Source organism: Solanum tuberosum, unplaced genomic scaffold, assembly GCF_000226075.1.
Source record: "Solanum tuberosum cultivar DM 1-3 516 R44 unplaced genomic scaffold, SolTub_3.0 scf00119, whole genome shotgun sequence".
NCBI classification, from domain to species: Eukaryota; Viridiplantae; Streptophyta; class Magnoliopsida; order Solanales; family Solanaceae; genus Solanum; species Solanum tuberosum.
Window position 1 is genome coordinate 883,411 of NW_006239045.1, and position 21,574 is coordinate 904,984.

At 34.3% G+C, this 21,574-nt stretch overlaps 1 protein-coding gene and 1 long non-coding RNA gene across 2 annotated transcripts; one reads left to right on the forward strand and one right to left on the reverse strand.

The window, feature by feature from the left end:
• Positions 1-9,533: 9,533 nt before the first annotated feature.
• Positions 9,534-10,527, reverse strand: LOC102601947 (uncharacterized). Its single transcript, XR_001473810.1, has 2 exons — positions 10,006-10,527; positions 9,534-9,718 (listed from the first exon to the last, which is right to left on the reverse strand). It is a non-coding gene; the product is annotated as an uncharacterized lncRNA (long non-coding RNA).
• A 1,902-nt stretch (positions 10,528-12,429) lies between these two features.
• Positions 12,430-21,219, forward strand: LOC102602277 (uncharacterized). The gene is made up of 2 exons (XM_006350274.2): positions 12,430-12,601; positions 20,739-21,219. The coding sequence occupies exons 1-2, from the start codon at positions 12,538-12,540 to the stop codon at positions 20,951-20,953; spliced, it is 279 nt and encodes a 92-aa protein (XP_006350336.1). The 5' UTR covers positions 12,430-12,537; the 3' UTR covers positions 20,954-21,219.
• The last annotated feature ends 355 nt before the right edge of the window (positions 21,220-21,574 follow it).

A 21,574-nucleotide genomic window follows, 5' to 3' on the forward strand; every position in this document is an offset into this window, starting at 1 on the left:
TATCACATGCTAAGTGCTATAGTTGATTTTATACTATTACTTTATGCATATTAGTTACTATATTTTGAGTCGGCCGATGATAACTACTCAGTACATGTTGCCTTGTACTGAGCCCTACTTGTGTTTTTCTTTGTTTTCTTTTTGTGGAGTGCAGCGAGTGTATCAGTGAATTAGATTCGCCCTCAGCTCTAGTCAGTCTCTGGCACATCAGGTTCCAGGGTGAGCTATTCATTCCAGCTCGTGTCAGATTCTCTTGAATTGGCATGATGTCCTTAGTTTTCGGACATCATTTATTTTGGTGTCTTTAATACTCTTAGACTCAGTATTTGAAGATTAGATGTCCTTGATGTGATGACTTTAAGATTTTGGGGATAATAAGTGTTAGAATTTAGAGGTTTATTTCATTGGTTACTTTAATAAGTTTTGAGCTTCCGCATTATTGTTGTTATTCGTAGTTGAATTATTGATATATGTTGGGGTTTGGATTCATTGGTTCGCCCACCTAGGAGGTTAAGTGTGGGTGCCACTCATGACTCGTTTTGGGTCGTGACACAAAGTTCAGGGGTGTAAATGATTTTCACTCATATTTAAATCGCATGGCCCTTAATACAATCATGATAAAAGTCAATACAAAAACATATGCAGCCAAAAAATAAAAAGCGAACCATGTTCTTGAAAAAAAACATTCAAGGAATATTAGGGGTGGGCGTTCGATTCTTCGGTTGGGTGTTTCGGTGTTTGGTTTTGAAAACGTGTGTACCAAATATCAAACCATAATATTTCGGTTCAGATTTTTTTAGCTTCAATTCGATTTAGTTCGGTGTTTTTAAAATTATTTTTTGGTGCAAATAAAAAATAAAATGAAAATAATCAGTTGTGCAACATTGCAGTTGTGAAGCATTGCAAAGCCATCTGATGGTTGATGTTGCTTGCTAGTTGTTGTTGTTGTTGCTTGCTGCTACGTGCTCCAAAGTTTTCTTTTATTTTGAAATTGGATCATGGGTGGGTCAAAAAGTCAACTTGGTATTTTTTGGGTTAAAATTTAAAATATATAATTAATAAAAATTTGGTTTTTCGTTGCATCGAATTTTTTTGACCCTTACACCGAATCAAAAAATCAAAATTTCAAAAAAGAACACCAAAATCGGACCAGAAAATCAAAACCAAAAAACTGAATTATTTTGGTTCCGTTCAATCTTTTAGTTTTCCGATATTTATGCCCACCCTAAGAAATATAGATACCAGAATGACATCTAGAGCCCTAATTATCTCAAACACAATATGAAGATTGAGAAGAAAGATATGATAACTTCATTAATAGAAGGTTTGCTTAAACCCCTGGTGAATGGATAGGTATAAATGAAAGAATAATCAACTTTTTGGCAGGTAATATTCTCGAATCCCATGAGAGACAACACTCAAAATTTGCTTTCCCTATTTAAAAAAGGAGATATGTGTCACTCTCACTATGCTTCACACATGAAATTATACAGCTTTCAAGGCCTTCAGGCTAATCACAATCTAGCAAAATTTGCTTTCCCTATTGAAAAAAGGAGATCTGTGTCACTCTCACTATGCTTCACACATGAAATTATACAGCTTTCAAGGCCTTCAGGCTAATCACAATCTAGTCAGACCATGAAAATGTATTTTTTCTTTGACAAGAGACACAAAATCACCTATGGACCTATCTCTCATCTTAGAAGGTTTGCAAGACAATACTTTGAAGTCATCATCAAAGTAGAAGATATCAGGAACAATGTTGTCAATGCTAAGTTTAGGAGAAACGTCGTATTTTTTTCTTGTTTTCTTCAAATTACCTCCAGAAGAAGAAACTTTGGCAAAACTTGAGGATGAAGAATACTTGGTGCCAGTAGAAAGAATAAAAAGTCAAGATTGAAGATCTACAAGGTTGAATGAAATTGGTAGCTCCAAGGGAATTTTAAAATAGATCATGAAAGGGAAAAATGACTTGGAGCCACTCCCTAATTTATAGAAGAGGGGTTTTGACATTACTTGGGGCGGTGTGCCATAGAAAGATCGAATATGTGGCAAGAAGGTCTTAAAATATGGTAGCTCTTGAATGGATGGACTGACACGTTTTGAGACTACCCCCAAGTTGTAACACGGTATTAGAGCCACAAGATATGTAATGACTCGGTTGGTCATTTTTGGAAATTTTCATAAATTTACTATTCTATCCCTCATGATATTGACCCCCAGTTATTTCTGATTGAGTTTTGAAAGTTTATTTCGAACTTTGAGTAAAAAGTTGTGAAATTTGTAAGATTTGAGTTTGAAAGGCTAAAGTGGTTAAAAAGTGATTTTCGGTGTCTTTTGGAGTTTCGAGTGTTGGAATAGAATTCTGTCGATTCCATCATTTCCGAAATGTGGAAATTGATCCAAGAAAGTTATCGATTTTAGATTCAGAGTCTTTTTGAGGATTTGAGGTCCTAAGTTAGAAATTTGTGAAATTGTAACCTTTAGATTGACTTTGGTCAACATTTGGGGTTCGAATGCTCGGATCAGAATTCTGAGAGTTTCGCTGGATTCAGAGGATGATTCTAGACCTACGTGAGGTTTTGGTTGAATTTTCAGAGATTCCGAGCTTGTTTTGGCCTTAGGCATTATGTTAGTTTCTTGTGACTTTCACTAATGTCGGGTCAAGAAGACCTCAAATTCATATTTCAACAGTCCCATTGCGTTTGATCATCGAGTATAGTCAATTTGTATATATGATTTGTGTGCATGAGGTTCTGAAAGAATTCTGAGGGTCCTTTCGATGTTTTGAGAGTTGACTGGTTTTTCTAATGCTGGTGTGCTTCGCTTTCGCGAAGATCGCTAAAGCGAGACTGTGTCGCGAAAGCAAAGGGCCTCTTTTAGGAGGGGTTCATTTAATCGAACCATGGGTTGCGATCGTGATGTTCACGAAAGCGAACCCTAATTTGTGAAAGCAAAGACCCCTACTCTTGCGGGATTTGCTTAAGTGAACCAATGGTCACAAAAACGACTTCGAAGTTAGGCCTGCAAATTTTGGGGTTTTAGCCTCATGTTCCATTTTTGAGCTTGGTAAAACATTTGGAGGTGATTTCAAAGATATTTTTAGTGTTAAATCAATTGGGTAAACGTTTGTGACCCTAAAACTACATTTCCCTTGGATTATTTATGACTTTTAACATAAAAACTTGAGATTTTGATTAGCAAATGACCAGATTTTCTAGGAACTCGAGTTCTATACTAAAATGGTGATTATGAACCAATTTTAAGTCCTTTTTCAAAATGGTTTTCACCAATGAGTTTTGAATGCCTTGGATAACACCTTCAAGTAAAGATATTCGGATTCAAACTTCATTTTTGGAAATGGATTTTTGAGTTGAATGATAGTATGATTTGGATATTGTTATTTTTATAATCTTATTGCGATTACTTGATTGAATTAGATTGTCTGGCTTTGGACGTTGTTCGGAAGGGGAAGACTCATCTCTTGGATTAACTATTTGATCAAATTAAAGCAAATGATCCCTTAAACCTTGTAAATCTAATAGAATTGTATTTTACTTCATTGTGTGTGTTGGAGAGTAATGAGAATGAGGTGATGGGCTCATTGTTCCACTTGATTAATCTTAATGAATAAAAGAGGGAATTAATAAAAAGGCAATGTGTGGATTAGAATGCTTTGAGAATTACCTTGTTGTGGCCCTTATTTGATTTATTGATGAAATGTTTTGATGGCATTATTGTGGGCTTGAATTGTTTGAATGGTTGTCTCTTTCGTATGGTGTGAAAATGCTTATGTGCATTGATTGTTGTACATCGTGATGAGACATGTGATATAAAACCGAAGGAAAATGGTGTCGGCTAGTTATGTCATATAAAGCTGATGGGAATGATTCTTGCTAGTGATACAAAGCCGATGAAAAATGGTTCCGACTAGTGATATTATGCCAAAGGAAAATGGTTCCGGCAAGTGACATTATATAAAATCGAAGGTTAATAGTCCCGGCTAATGATGTGATATAAAGTCGATGGAAAATAGATCTAGCTAGTGATATTATGCCGAAGAGAAATGGTTCTGGGAAGTGACATGAAATAAATCCGAAGGAAAATGATTCCGGCTAGTGAAATGATGTAAAGCCGGTGTGAAATGGTTCCGACTAGTGATATTCTACCAAAGGGAAATGGTTTCAGCAAGAGTTGATTATTGTGATTTGATACATTTGATAATTGTGATTGATCTACTTGTCACATGTGATTGATCTACTTGTTACTTGTCCCCGATATACTTGATGTGTGTTGGTTGTTGAACTGTGTGGTTAAGCATTGTGAACTGTGTATTGTAGCACTGTTAGGTTGGGTTGATTTCTATGCAGGTTGTAGTTTGAGGAGGTTCAGTTGGGATGAAAAGAGTACTAGTTTTCTGGCTAGATTTGCTTTGTTTATTAGGTTGCTTATTGAGTACCATGTCGTTTGGTACTCACTCTTTGCTTCTACACTTGTGTAGATTCTGAGCCCGATACTGTGTGATTTCTCTTCTTCCATTTTCGAGGCTTGTTGAATGACTTGAGAGTTAGTTGTTTGTCATACCGACGGGCCCTCTATTTCCTTTACGTTATGCTTTGTTTTATGCGATCAATACTTTGAATATACTGAGTATATGAAATATAAATCAAAAGTAAACTATCTGTTAACTAAATATAATAAGTCTGAGATCCTAAGTTGTAAATGCATAAACGAATGCAATAACCAAGTAACATGCCACATGTAAATATTGAACTGCAATAAACTCAAGAAACGGTCATGCAATAACTGAGGAGCTAGACTAGACTGTGGGAGACACTAAAACCAACATATAATCATGTGAGCTAGACTGAAGTTCGACGCTTGCTTCCTATTGAATATGGCTCAATATACCTAGTGGGGGGGGGGGGTATAAAGGTTAATCTTGCCTAGTACTACTAAATTGATAATGTGTGCCTACAAGTCTATATCAATCTAGGTGACACGTAGTTTTTGGAATTTAGAAATTGCTACTAAAGGTCTCACCGATTACTAACCGTGAGCGTTTATCCATGGAATCCACTCGGTAATAAGTAAATCTCAATAAAAATACGTTGATAAACTGAAACAATAATAATGATAATACTGAATAATGTTGATATGGACTAGCTCATAAATATTGAATGCATGATACTGAAATATATGACGCTTTATCTGAAAGCATCTCATGCATTAAAGATAGAAATATTGAACATGATTGATCATGAAAGCTGATATTCTGAGACATACATATGAAATAACTTAGTTTTGAGACATGAAAATAGCTATTTTATGAGTGTTCATGAAAATACTGTTTAGAGATACTGAACTATAGTTTAGAAACACATACTTGAACAATTCATGAAGAAGAATAAAAAATCAAGTAGAAATCATGTTTTCCATAAAATCCTAACTATTATAGGAATCTTAAAACTGTAAAGCTAGGTTTCTCTTGGGACTCAATGTATGAGAGTAAAATCATTAATGAAATCTCATATACCTAGAAGAAGACACTAGCTTGAATTCTTGAACAAAGTCTTGAAGATGAGAAACCCTAGTTCTTGTTTGAGATGAGCTTGATGAATGTGATTTTCTAGGTGTTAGGCGAGAATGGGTGGGTTGGTCGACTAATTTCTCCTTAATCTCAATTATGATAGTATAAAATGACATAGTATAGGGATTAAAAGAGTGGAAAAAGATCCAACACGACCTTAAAAGAAATTTGGCATTGCCAGGTTCAATGAGGGCATCTATGGTCTGTGGTTCCATCTACGGATAGTAGGCCCCTTTCCGTAGAAATATGAGTAAAATTTGAGTTTTTGAAATTTGAAATTATGAGACTCATTTATGTTTGTAGATCAATGTACGAGCCGTAAATATGTCCGTAAGAAAAAGGCTTCATCTGAGTTTCAGGACTTTGATTTACAGATCAAACCATGAATTGTAAAAGATTCTATGACCCATAAACTAAGTTCCTAAAAATGAGGGAGGATTTCTGGTTTCTGAAAATTGATCGACAAACCTCGGCTACGGCCTAGAGCAACTTTCACATATAGCAAACACAAAATTCATATTTGTATGCTATAGCAAAGTTTGCATAATTGCGCTCCATAGCAAACATATATATATGTATAATTCATTGTACATATACAAAAAAAACAGTTGTATAATTCGCTATACATATATAAAGAAAGCAGTTGTATAATTCGCTATACATATACAAAAGAAAGCAGTTGTATAATTCGCTATACATATACAAAAGAAAGCAGTTGTATACAAAAGATCAATTGTATACTCTGTGTATGTATAAAACGAGAAAGAGAGAAAGGCAAAAGAAAATTGTGCAGGGAAATATTTGTATTGTATAATTATAAGTGTATAGGACAAAGATATATGTATTTGCATATGTATATACAATTTTCTCTCGCTTTATACAAACAGAAGTGCAATTTATACATTTAGTTTCTGTTTGTATAAGCGAGAGAAGCGAGGGTGGCGAGCGAGATCTGGGAGAGGGGAACGAAAATATATGTATATATACAATTTCCTCTCGCTTTATACAAACACAAACACATTTCATACATTTGTATTTGTATAAAAGCGAGAGAGGCGAGCGAGACTGCCACCAAACGAGAGTGGCGAGCAAGATTCCACCAGGGAGAGTGGCGAAAATAGCAATAGTTTGATATAGGGTACAATTAAATCAAAGTATATTTATAGCATTTAATTTGAATTAATAGTTTGTTATTATGTACAATTATCCCTTTCATTTATGGACCATAAAAGTCTTTCATAAATCTCAGACAATTTTAAAAGTTTTTGAGATTGGTCTACGACCACCACATCTATGGTCCATAGTTCCTTTTACGTTTCGTAAATGGTGTCCATAAAACACAGAAGTTTCTGCAAGCTTTAAATTTTCTGACTTGTTCAAGATTTGATTTGGACTTACGAACTTTTGGGGTGTTATATGGACAATATTGTGTTGGATTTTTCTTTTTGTCCCTCCGACCATTCTTGACATCATAGCTAGAAGACAAAGTGATTATTTTGCCAAGTACACATGGCATGAAGAGAGATAAGATTAGATTAACAAGAGAATGTTTCAAGAGAAGTCTCTATTAATAAGTCATCCATGAGTATGCCCTCAAGGAAAAACACCCCTCGAGAATATACCATCGAGAAAGGAAGAGCAAACATGACAATGAGATTGAAAGTCGACTACATGTACAAAGAGACAAAATGTCAGAAGAATCAAGTGCGCGGATAAGCCCATAAAAACCTGAACGTTACAGGAATATTAGTTTATATTGCTAACGACATCACCGCGTGGTCCTCTATCATTGGTCTCAATAATTTAGGGATTATTTGAAGCTTTTCTATTGGTTAGGGCCTACCATTGTAACCTACGTATAGTTTGCTTCAAATATTTGTAAGGGACATTAAACTCTCTATTTTCAAGAATATTAAGTCTTCCTTTGTTTTAGTTTACGCAACGTGCTCTAACCAACACTTTTACTCATTATATTACTTCATTCATTTAACTAATTACTTCATTCATTTAACTAAATTATATATAAAGATACACTTCATTTGTCCGAGATACACACTATAAATCATGAATTTTTTTGCATGTATCTATACTACTTTATTATCTAAGACATGTGCAACACAATATTAATGCTACAAAAACCTTTATTACTCTTCAACAATAGATCTCTTTACTTTAACAATGATGTCTACATTATCTCTCCGAGATACACTTCATTTGTCCGAGATAAACACTATAAAATATACATGTTACAGAAACATTTATTACTTTTCAACATTAGATTTGTAATCAATGAGATATACAATGTTTTTTTCAAGATACACTAACCTATGACACATTTTTTCATGCTTCTATAATACACAAAAAACGTACACATCATGTATCCAACAAATATGACTAACCTCTTCTTGTCTAATCTTACAACCTTAAATTGAAATCGATTGTCTATAGCATATTTTTGCATTACAGCCACAATAGTACTTTTGTCCTTGTACAACTGCTTGATTTTAACTACTTTGTGGCTACGATCACAAATAACATGATCCGAATTACTAACCATAATGCATTTACACTACGATTATCTACAAGAGCTGCTACAGATACAGTCCCAACTTCAACCATGGATGTATCTTGGTCAAAAGATATTTCACCATTGTTGTTGCATCCAAAATTTTGCTTTTCCGTTGTTATGCATAATGGATACAAACCACAATTGGATTGACGCCTTTTCAATTCCATAAAAAACCTCATACCCATCTCATTTCGAATTTCCATTGGAGTTACATTGTCTTCCATCATGTATCTTATCTCCATTCTTTTGCGTGAACAATCGATCCCTAGTTGTGTTGAAATACCATTGACTAGATCATTGTCGGTTGCATTCTCTCTCAATAGTATTCCATCAATTCTATAATTTGTGTAATCGCTTTCAGAGATCCACGAAACCGAATGTCGTAACAATATGGTTATATTCGCCATTCAGACAAAATAACTTTGAAAATTCAGTATTCAAGGGAATGAAGCGAAGAAGGGGAAGTTTAAAACGCCAGATCTGTTAATCTATGCGATTTAGTCCTTTTTCAGAAAGCTGTAACAGTTTGATATCAATTAATCCACCTAATTCGTGATTTGTTACATCCCAATTTTAATCCTTTTATTGTGGAATTAAGTTACAACATTCAATTCAAATTAATTGAATAATGTATCTCTTCCCTTTAATTATGGTAGATACACGTATCTAACCACTTTTGATTCGTGTATCCGACTGAAAAAAGTGGCATAGCAAGTAATTTAAAAATCTACCGAGATTCTAAGTAATTATAATATAAAGTAGTGGGATTTATGTAGTTTGCTCTTATATATTTTATTTCATCTTCCTCGCTTGTTGCCACTACGTCTATGGAAACAACAAGACCTCAACCCTAGTTCATTCCTACTTCTCTCTCTGTCACGCATCCACACCCACACTAGTGTCACGTCGAGACAGGTTTGACAGCCAAAATGAAGAGTTAGCGCAACATAGGTTTTAACTATGAGCTAGTAGGATGGCCTCTTGATGATCTCATTGGTAAGTTCTCTTTTTTTCGTTTTGGAACGGTAAATTTTATCATCATAGAATAAAGAGAATGCTATGGAATGTGCAACTTTGTAGGAAATTTACTTTAACTATTTTATGGGGAAAAACCAAAATACTACAACAAGGATAGTGTTTATCTTTGATTCGTAGGCGGAAAATCCACAAGACTGCTTCAAATTGATGTTTGAATACAGCACTGCCTATATAGATCAAGTTTTGCGTATGCAGAGGTTGAGAGCTAGTTTTGCATCTGCCAAAAGCAGATACAAATAGCTTACACCAACAGCCAGTGTACTCTCTCTATCTCACTCCCATCCACATATTCCATTTCAGAAGTCGTTAATGAAAAGTTACGTCATAATAAAGTAATAGCCACAAAAAAAGGGTGTTCATTGTAATTCTTCAATAGAAATTTAACATGCTGTAAAGACCCAACAAGAAAAAAAAGATAGTACAAGCGAAGTTTCAGTTTTGATACCGGCTAGTAGATGAACCGAGGAACTCCATGTGGGCAGCTGACAATTCAAATGAAAAAGGAGATGTTCTGTCATCCTCTGGTGGAACAAAGACTTCAAAGTCACAGATGGTTGTAACGAGTTGCAAACAAAAGCATAAGGAGGAGAAGTAAAACTCTCAAAATCTCAGGAAAAAGACCATTATTGAAATAGAAAAATAGATTATACAGGTTTGGTTTTATTTTATTTATAAATTATGCAAACAAAGATATTGAACCACTTATATAACACACAATATTTTTACAATCATTAAATTTTGTTCTGGAACAAATTTGCTAAGATATATATTCATGAAAAATGAAAATTATAACGAAAACTGCACCTACAAGAAGAAGGAGAAGAAATCAAAAGGGCTTTGCGATTCTTCTTTTCAATTCAGGAAGGGTCCTGATGGGAAGCGAGGCAAACGGAAAGGGAGAGTTGCGCCTCCTGACACTGTCGGCGTTTGAGGGCGGTGCCGCCACTAGAACAGAGGCTGCGGACGGCGTCCGATTCTGCCGGACATATAACGGCCACCATACACTCTGCCAGCGACCGGTTTATATGGCGGCATGCTAAGTCCCTCTCCCTGCCGGGCGCAAACCGGCGGTGGCACCTAGTTAAGGCAGTGTACAGCCGATTACAATCCCCTCCAATTGAGGGTTCTCTGCTCGACATAGTCCTCTGTCTCCGATTGATTGTTAGATCTGGGAATGCTTTTGAAGAACAATTTGGAGAAATTTATTGTTACTCCTATTTTGTCGAAGAACTTTTCGCAAGACTCCTTTCAAACTAAACAAGCCAACAACACAAATACGGTGTTGCTCAACTTGCCAAAACTTCACAATTTGGCCAATTGAGATAGAAATTATGATATATAATCAAATTGAAGTTTTGAAACATGTAATTTAAATTTTTTAAATTGTATTTTGTTTTTTGTTGTACATAAACTTGAAATTTTTATACATTGTTAAAATTATCAAAATTATTTTAATTCTTTATATAATTTTATCAAATAAATAAAACTTCTTGACAAAAGTATAAGGCACTATTAAAAACTATTCTAAAATATAATATTTAATGATCAAATTTTATTCCAATAAAATATAAAATTGCACATGATGTGTTTGGTAAGATGGAAAATATTTTTTGGAAAATATTTTTCAATTTTCTCATGTTTGGTTGACTTAAATATTTTCTAAATCAACTTATTTTCTTCAAATTTAAGGAAAATAACTTTCCTTCAAAAATTAAAGAGAACATTTTTCAAAACTCTACTTCATCCTTTAATTACAATACATTTTTCTATACCCTATCCCTTACCCCGTACTCGATCGCTCCATAATTAAAATTATAAAAAAATTATATTTTAAATTTCAGATATTTTTAACCCTACCCCTAAACTAGCCCCCCTCCTCCAAACAAAAAAATTATAAAAACTTTAAAAAATATTTCAAATTTTAAGATATTTTTACCTCACCCTTCCCCTACCCCCACAAAAAAATTGTTTTGAAAAAATATTTCAAAATTTTAAAATATTAGTTTTTACCCCACTCCATATCTTGACCCCACGCCTCCTCCCACCCTTCATTTTTTTTAAAAAAAAAATGTTTTTGAAACCGTCAAAAGAAAATTTAAAACAAATTATTTTTAAAAAATATTTCAAATTTTTATAGTACGCAACCCTTACCCTCAGCCACCCCGTCAAATTTTTTAAAAAAAATTATTTTTGAAATCAAATTTTTAAAAAATAAAATCATTTTTATGCCAGCCCCTCCCCCCACGCACCCAGTTAATTTTATTTTTGAAAAATATTTCAAATTTTTAAATTTTCATTTTTTTACGCCATCTCTACCCTTACCCCTCCCGGCCACCCCGTCAATTTTTAAAAAAAAAATATTTTTGAAAAATATTTCATATCGAAATTCTAGGTCAGGTCCTGTGTCAAATCTTAGGGTCGGATTTTGGAATGATCGTCGGGGTCATGTCCTAGTTCGGGTGTCGTGGTCGGGTCCTAGCTCGATTATCGGGGTTGATTTTTGGGTCATAAATTATTTTCCTAAAGAGTATTTTCTAGTTTCAAGCCAAAGCTAAAATATATTTTCTAGAAAATGTTTTCCATTCACCAACCGAACATTAAAAAAAAATTTAAAAATATTTTCTACTTACCAACCAAACATGACAAAATAAATTAGAAATCAACTTGGTTTCCAAGAAAATATTTTCATTCGTACCAAACACATCCTTATAGTGACTATATTTATACATTTTTGAGATCCTTTAGGGGTGTTGCTTCAATTTATATTTCATCCTTTCATATTAGTTGATCACTTTTCATTTTATATGGTACTTAAGAAATCATAAATAAAAAGATATAAATCTACATAAGATATAAGTCATGTTTTTTAATTTTGAATTTAAACCATTTCAACGTTAGTTTGCCCATATAAATCCGTATGACCTATAAACAAATCAATCTATATTAAAAATTGTGAAAAAATAATGACAAATGGACCCATATTTTTAAAGGCGATATATTATCTTTCAATCATGTATAATCAATTCAGTTTCGAAAATAGAGTATGCATTATACCGATCTCGAAAGTTTCATAGGTGAGTTTTTAAACTTTAAAAATAGAGTAAGCATTATTGTGAGCTTTTAATTTTAAACTTTAAAAAAACCAAACAATAATTTGATTTTTGTTTACTTTAATTATCCAATAATACTTAAATTTGTAAAACTCCTATAAAATGAGAAAGGAGAAAAAAAAAAGTTATAACTTTCCTATAAAATTGAATATGCAAAACTCAGATTTTGCCTGCCTTTAGAAATCCCCCATAGAACTCCTCTCCATCTCTCTCTCACACACACAGCAGCGATGGCTTTGAGGTCGTGTGCATCGAAGCTTATCACCTCCTCCCAAACCGTCTTTTCCAACTCCGGTTTGTTCCTTCCCCTTCTTATTCTTGTTTTTATTTTCAATTTTGTACTGTATTTTATTTTTATTGTGTTCTAGTTGAGAATCCACCAAATAAATCGGAATGAATATGTTCTTTCGTGTTTGGTTAATCTATTGTGATTTTTATTCGATATACTTTGATGGGTTTTTATCTATCTTTAGATCTATTCGTTTTGTGAACTTCTCTGCTGATTTGCTTGATTGAATTGTAAAATCCCCACCCTGCCCAAGAGAAAATAAAAAGAAAAGTTTTATCTAACCAAGTGTGTTTGCATACAGAGGAAAAAAGGATTATTTTTTGGGCCAATGAGGTGTAGATAAAATTGTTAGGCTTATTAGGTAGCATGACCGAAAGATTGCAGGTTCATGGCTGATCAGGTCCATCACATGGGAAAGTATACGTGGTTGACTAGTAATAAAGTGATTAGTAGAGTATCGATCCCACAAGGATGTGTTGTTAACTATTTATTGAATACAAATTATTTATTCATGCCATTCCAAGAAGTGAGTATATCTAACTAATACTACAACGACACTGTGAAAGATGCAAGTAATAAAAATGAGGAGAGTTCAAGAGAGTGTGAGATCCTACAGTTATGGTAGCTAGCAATCCTGTTGAGTTATCCATGAGAATTGACTAATTAATATCTAGTCTACTAATCACAGGGTTGATATTGCTTATAGACTCTCCCGAGTCCCTATTCACCTATTCAAATTACTCTTTAACACATATATCCCTTTGGAATTATCATTAATAAGACCATATTTATATTTCCTATATCTAACTAAGCAAGACGAGTAGATTCATTTCTATTCTAAACGAGAATCCATTTCCCCATGCCCAGGTTCAAGAACAAGGCCTATCCAATCTTATATGCAATATATGATAATTGAGAACAAGATTCAATAACTAAATCAATAGGATGAATCAATATAATCAAGTCAAGTACAACAATCATGTAGCACAAACCTAAGAACTAACAAATTACAAGTGAAGATATAGAATAGCGCTTAGGATCGTTGTCGCTTGAGGTGTTGTTCTAGCCCTCATCGAATCTCCTTTTTGTCTTCAGTGTTTCTGTCCTTGAATTTCCTTTTTGTCTTCGGTGATTCTGTCCTTTAAACTAGTCTAATCCCCTGAATATATGACCTAAAATTCATGTACAAGGTGTATTTATAATGTGGACTGGGAGAAACTCTCTACGATTCAAGCACATTTCCTAAACTAAAATGGACTCCAGAAGGGCCAAAAATGATTTTGTGCACTGTGCGGTGAGTGGCACTGCGCACCAAGTCAAAACTTCAGAGACTTGAATTCTGTCAGATAGGACCAAAAGAAAAAAATGCACTGGTGCCCCACATGGGTTGGCATGTGGCACCCGAACCAGGCTAATTTTTCGGCTTTTTTGCTTTTCTTGGCTGGCGTCGTGCACGCTTTGTCCAGTGACCTCCGGAGTCCGGACTTGATCCAAATCAGTTTTCTTCGACTTTTACTCAAACTTCTATACTGTATCTGATCCTTTTTAGCTTCATATTAGTCCAAGTGCTCAAAATCTAAGTTGCTTGGACTCTTCACTTTTAGTGCCGCACCCGTGTTGACACGACATGGGTGTGGGTATGGGATCCGTGTCCGATTTGGTCAACCAATTATGAGTACTTTGAGCCAAAATCGATGGGGTAAGTTTGGACAATTTTAATGATTTCTGTAATCAATACAAAAGCTAAGGTGAAGTTGTAGAAAATGGATTACCTTTTACATAGAAATTTCTATGTCACTCCTTTTCTTTTAATCCCCTTTCAGGATTCTCCTCAAGTTCTCCATACAATATCTCATTTTTTAGGTTTTCTAACTCTATTTTTAGATATTTTAATTATTTTTAGGTGAATCCCCGCACCCATATCCCTACATGGATCCATATCCTCGAATCTTAAAAATTAGATCATGAAGGATCCGACCTCTAGATCCGCACCTGTATCAGACACCCGCACCCAAGTCTAAGCAACTTAGCTCAAAATCATGTCCTTTCCATGCCTCATACTTCTACTCAGACTTCAAAGCCCGTTTTCGCCCAATTTAGCTCCAAATCGTCTTTTGTTTTGCAAAATCATCTCCTACACAACAAAATGTGAATTTTAAGTATAAAGTGAATAAAATTAACTTAACACTAGTAAAGTGATCATATGTGAGGCAAAAGATAGCTAAAAACGTGTGCTTCTAGTCGCGGATCAATCATTCACTAATTACATTTCTGGGTGGGTTTTCCATTTAAGTTTGTCATTTCTCTCCCAAAATATTCTTCTGCTATTTATGGGTGGGTTTTCCATTTAACTTAGTCGGGGTTGGTGGCTAGCTTTAGTAGGATAGCGAGTTGCATACTGCTTTCTCTATACAACAAACTCAAATATGTATAATTTTGCTTATTGGGTTTTAAAGGCGTTTAGATGATTAAAAGTGTTGCAGGCCTTTAATAACTAAATAAAAGTGCCACCTGTCTTGTAATTTGTACTCCCTGGTGGGGCAGCTCGTGCAATTCAATATGGTATAAACGCTGGGCTTCGTCACCCATCTACTTTTCCCATGTTTGGCCAGGGTTACATGTAACCTAAAATAATTAAATAAAAGCAAAATGTCTCATCTTGGAATATCTTAAGCTTTTAGCTGGAAGTGTTCACAATTTAACAAGGTGTTGTATTGACAATACTGCAAGGTTCTGTGCCTTGTCTTGTAAGTCACACATCCTTTATCAAAATTTATGAGTTGCAATTCTTAATTTAGTGACTAAACACTTGAACAATCATAAATTTATGTTGGCCATCATTTGTTCTAGCTTGATGAAAGGGGTTATTTTTTGGACCTCAAAAAATTGGATCTGGCTACTTTCGAGTAACTAATCTCTTCATTTCCTCCAACATATTAGTGTTTTTGCTTTGCCCCAACACTCCCTCCAGTCAGTTATCTGTCTTCCATGCTTCCTTCTCCCACGACCAGATGAGAATTCCTAGAATCCCTCCTTAGTTCAAGTTGAGGCTCCTTCCTATCAATTGAGATTTAACTATGGAGACTTTCCGGTGAATCCTTCGCTTTTTATAATCAAGAAACCCCTGAGGGCTTGTGCCTCATGATATGGATAATGACCCTACCACTTTACCCTTCTCCATTTTAATTGATATTGAGCTTTTTTATGTGGCAGGATTCGAAGCCATGATGTGCGCATAATTCACACATCACATGTTGTGCTCTTAGACCATCTCCAACCCCACTCTATTTTACTCTCCATTCTCTATATTTGGAGAGTAAAATAGAGAATTGGGTCTCCAACCACTCTTTAAAAAACTCTCTATTCTCTATTTCACTTTTTTATTATTTTAATATTATTTCTATTATTTGTAACTAACATATTATTTTTCATATAAGGCTATTAATTAAATTTCTAATATTCGTAATTCTTTTTAAATATTATACAATATTTTTAAAAATATATTATTTAATATATACTACTTTCAGCCCCCAAGGCCTAGCTCAAGTGGTAAAAGGTGGAGGATTTGTGGCTTAGGTCGCAGGTTCAAGCCCCACACCATGCAAAGCGAAGCCCGGTATTTAAGTGGAGAAGGGTAGAGGGGCGGGCCCATTATCCACCGAGTTTAGAAGGCTGTGATTGGTCCAAAGGGCGGGTCACAGACGGATTTCTTGGTTATCAAAAAAATATATATGTACTACTTTCATCTCGAATTAACAATATTTAAAATATTTTTTTTTTCAATTTTCGTCACTTTAAGAGATAATTTGATATTATTATTGATTTTCACTATCAAGAATGCACAAAATTTAAATGATAAAATGAAAATTTTAATTTAAAAATACAATACATCACATAATAATTTAAATACAACATAACAATACAATACATAACATAATAATTTTTAAAATCACAAAAATAATTTAGTAATCCAGTAGGTTGTTTTCAGATTTAACAACATTCGGAAAAAAGATAGTTTATGATCTAGAGAATTGTTGTGTTTGTGATTGTGGTTGTGGTTGTTGATTTCTTTTTTCAATTTTTCGTAACTGTTCTTTAAAATTTACAATAAAATATAATTTATATTAAATAAAGAATTTTAAAATAATAATAATTTTATATTACATGAAATTATATAGGGTGATTATTTTGAAAAAACAAAGAACGAATTTATATTATGAAATAGAAATAGAAATAATAATATAATATTGAGGAGAGAGAAAAATATTCTTTTTTAGAGAGTAAAATAGAGAATTGGGTTGAAGTTAGTTGTCTAAAAAAATAGAGAACTCTATATTTGGAGAGTAAAATAGAGTGTAAGGTTGGAGATGCCCTTACCACTAGACCAAAGCCCTTGGGGTTTTTTCCCTTTAATGTCATTGTATTAGTGGCTTTTTCTTGTTCTTTTTAGTCCAAAGTAGAGAAAAATAGGGTTTTCACCTAAAGAGAAACAAAATCAGTGTTATAGAGCTTGTTGGAAGATTTATTTGTGGTGGACAACGGATTATACCTTGAGCAGCTCGATCTGTAAATTTGATACATTATACAACAATAATTGTGCCTTAGTCCCAAACAAGTTGGGGTTGGCTTTATGAATCCTCATTTCTTCATTTAAGCTCACATCATCTGTAAAGGTGATATACCAGTCTGTGAAATTCCAACATATATTATTATCTGCTTGGCCTATCAAAGGTGAAAGAAACTATAAGGTCATGTTTTTTCTTTTTCTTTTGGGCTTGAATCGGTAAACTTTCATAATCAAAGTGCATCCATGGACCATGATCCAACACAGAAGAAAGGGAGGGGATTCTTTTCTGGCAGTGGAGAGGAGATAGAGGAAGAGAGAAAGCTGTTGACATTGTTTGAAGTGTTTTTTGAGAGAACATAGTTAAAATGTTTGGATTAACTAAAAAATCTGAACGTACTAATTTGTTAAAGGAATGCTTGTAATATCTTTGAGAGAGACTCAAATGGAGGAACTGGAGAGATTAGTAACCAGAGAGGAGCGGAAAGCGAATATATCATCCTTATTCCTTGGTTGAAGCTTGTTAGTTGTTGCAACAGTACAAATCTTGAAATCTGTGCCCTTGTATTTCTTACCTCTTTTTTCTCTTCCAAATGTCTTGGTGAACCTGCTGCAACAAAATCCATGGCAGAAGTAGAGCCAGGGCATTGGAAATCAGTGGGGCTTAATTGATTTTGCAGAAGAAAGAGATCATATGAATCATTCTTACGAATCAAAAGTTGAAAATACAAAAATTGTTTACCAAGTATCCTCTAGAGTGCTTCATAGGACTTTGTTACGAGTACCATGAAGCTTATAAAGGCCTTGTTTGACAGCACTATTGAAAGACTTGATGGATCTCAAATGTGTGATTTCTTTCGTCGATGTTTAACAACGTAAATTACATGCACATGAGTTACTGGGATTGCTAGATGCTGTCTTTGAAATAATTTTGTTAGACGTGATTATTGCAGATAGAATTGAATATACTTTTCTTACGTTAACCCTCTTGCATGTCATTAGAAGCATCTACTAAGAAAAGCGCTGAAGCTCCAAATAATCCCTTTCAGGCTTCAGGCCAAATAAAGTTCATTGTACTCTGTGTCTTTTAACTTGAACCCTTTAAGAAGATAGCGTGTTGTTATTGGCTGAAAAAAGATACATTGTATGTGATATTCTACATCGAAGACTTTTGCACATAATTGCTTCAAGATCGTTTATAGCTGAACATCACTAACCTTCCAAGTTTAGGTCTTTGGTTTTGGTCAGGACTAGTCTATTAAGATGGATAGTGGTGTGCTAATATATCCCACTAAATCATTGAATTTTTACTCCGTTTGCTTCGATGGACCATTCAAATATGAATGTTTTCCCAAAATGGTAAAAAATGTGGCCCTATTCCAATAAATGGGGTTGTTAGAAATTAAAAATTTTTATTCTCGAAAAGGTGACTATAAACACCAAATGTATGCGTTTTCACCATACAAATATAATTTCTGACAACCCTTTTATTGGACTTGGTTCACATTTTTCACCATTTTGGGGAAAAAGTTTTCCCAAGACTCCACTTGTTAGATTACACCAGCTATGTTCTTGTTGTTGTTATAAACCAAAATATGTAATACTGTTTAAAGAAAGAGCCAAAATATGGAATAATCAGTTCAAGTGCTGTCCCATTGAAGCAAATTCACAGAATTTCTTTTCCTTGTTTCTATCTGATATTTGAGAACTTGTCAAGTGAATTTGTAGTATCCTAGTGACCCTTGAAAATTATATTTATGTTGACAGGAAAATATATGCTTTTTCACCATACAAATATTATTTCTGACAACCCCATTTGCTGGAATTGGTTCACATTTTTCACCTTTTTGGGATAAAGTTTTTCCCAGACCCCACTTGTTAGATTACATGGGGTATGTTGTTGTTGATGTTATAAACCAAAGTATGTAAATACTGTTTAAAGAATGAGCCAAAATATGGAATAATCAGTTCAAGTGCTATACCATTGAAGCAAATTCACAGAATTTCTTGGCATTTTGAGTGCATCTTCTGGCGTAAAGCAGCATCTGGTTTTCCTTGTTTCTATCTGATAATTGAGAACTTGTCAAGTGAATTTGTAGTATCGTGGTGACCCTTAAAAAATATAGTTATGTTGACAGGCAAATATATGCTATTTCACCATACAAATATCATTTCTGACAACCCCATTTGTTGGAACTGGTTCACATTTTTCACCATTTTGGGAAAAACTGGGTATGTTGATATTTTAAAACCAAAATATGTAGTACTGTTTAAAGAATGAGCCAAAATATGGAATAATCAATTCAAGTGCTATCCCACTGAAGCAAATTCACAGAATTGCTTGGCATATTGACTGCATCTTCTGACGTAAAGCAGCATCTTGTTTTTTCTGTTTTTATCTGATATTTGAGAACTTGTCAAGTGAATTTGTAATATCCTAGTGACTCGTAAAAGTTCTAGTTATGTTGACAGGTAAAACCTCATTTACAAACTAGTGGCCCTAGCTTGTCATTTTGGATGCATGAAAGTGATGCAGTTTCTCCATCTATAAGAACAAGACTGCTCTTGAAACTTTGCTCATGAAAATATTGAGATGAGCGGCAGAGAGGGGTGTATCTATAGGTAGCCTGAAATTTCACTAAGGGTATTCAAACTTTGGATTGAAAATTCCTTTTTTTCCCAATGATTGGATGCTCCAAAAAAAACAATCGAACTACACAATATTTAACTAAAAAGGCAGCTTAGGCCAAGTTTTAAAGCAAAAAAAGCAAGGCACAAAATATAACAAATATGTAGACATAGGAAATCGAACTTGAGCTAACTACAACTTTGTGCACACGGCTGCTGAGCTGCTGCTCCCTATTGTGTCAAAGGATGGATTTGCATTTTTGGTTTCTTTATTTAGGAGCTTAGGTCCAGTTTTCTGTTGTGTCAAAGGGTGTTCAAAATGCTTGATATATGAATATTAAGCAATATTTGACCTCTATACAATGTAATTTTCCAGCTAAGGGTGTTCGGCTGACTATCCTTGCACACACTGTAGCTCCACCCCTGACAATGAATGTATGATAACTGTGTTTTCATGTAGGTTTGTCCATGTGTTTGCTAGTATTGTACCTTTTTAATAGAAAGGGAAGATGATATTGATGTAATTCTAACTGTGTCTGATTATCAACTCAGGTACTGTTCCCCAACCTTTGTGAGAACTGAGAAATTTAATAAGAACCATCCCTGCAGTAGCACTGCTTTTATCAGACTAGCAACAAGGTCTATCGTGCTTTGACTATCTTTTCATCTGTATAGTGGCAAATAAACTTTTGTTTCCCTCTGGCCTCTCTTTAATTAAAATGGCTGCATCCCATGAATTGCACGAACTTTCAATACTGTCATTGGGACTATGTTAGTCGTTTCTTTTGCTTTGGTCCTTTGAAACTTCCCTTTGTTTAGCTTTGAAGTTTAAAAGCTCATTGTCTTTGCATCTGACTTTCTATAAGCAACCTTTCATTCAAGTTCCAAAAGGTTGATGCTTTTATACATCTCATCTTACTGTATGTTTAAAAACATTTTTGTTTCGACAGTGAGCAGAGGAATCCATTCAACTAGCGTAACAAGAATGGGAGGACATGGCCATGATGAGCCATTCTATCTTCATGCTAAGCACATGTACAACTTAGACAGGATGTCCAATCAGAAGCTGAAGATGACCCTTGGTGTTTGGTCTGCAGTCGCCATTGGTGTTATAGTCCCAGTTTATGCTGTCGTTTTCCAGCAAAAGAAAACTGCTTCGGGTTAGATCAGCTTCTTATTTGGGCCTCCTGCACAATAATGCAGTTCAGCGTTTATCCTTGTGAAGACCAAAACCTATTTGTTTTAAAGCTTTTAATAGCTTTCAGTTTTAGTTTAGCTATACAATGGCGTTTTCTTTTCTTTTTTCAACGGCAACAAAGGCGTTTGTGCCTGATTCTTAAATAATATTTTCTGAAAACACCAACTCAATTGGAGTGTTTTGTTATCCCATTTACTGCAGATTTTCTGCAGTTTGATATCTTTCTTTCTGAATGACTTGATTTCATTTCTGCGTCGATTTTACGTTTTTAGTTTTATCTTTCAAAAACACCTAAAGCAATACCCTCTTTGGTCAACCACATGCAGAATGTGTGCTAATTTCAGATTTGATTTATCTGTTCATAGGTGGGTAGGTGTAAATGACAAATGTTTATAAGAATTTTTTTTATTAAATGTAACGACACGACCTGGTACATCGTCTAAGATAATTACCAGTAAATGAGACAGAATAATTAGGTGATACTGCATGAAATAAAAATAGATGAACAAAATAATTTGACAATACTTTAATACTTGAATGAGTATGAAAATGGAGTGGATGAGTTAATAAAAAGAATTGCATGTAACA

What these genes read in the sequence shown, in the direction of transcription:
- LOC102602277 (XM_006350274.2), top strand. Translation starts at nt 12,538, where the DNA reads ATGGCTTTGAGGTCGTGTGCATCGAAGCTTATCACCTCCTCCCAAACC. An exon ending in AACCGTCTTTTCCAACTCCG is followed by an intron (nt 12,602 to 20,738) that starts GTTTGTTCCTTC and finishes TTGTTTCGACAG; the next exon opens with TGAGCAGAGGAATCCATTCA.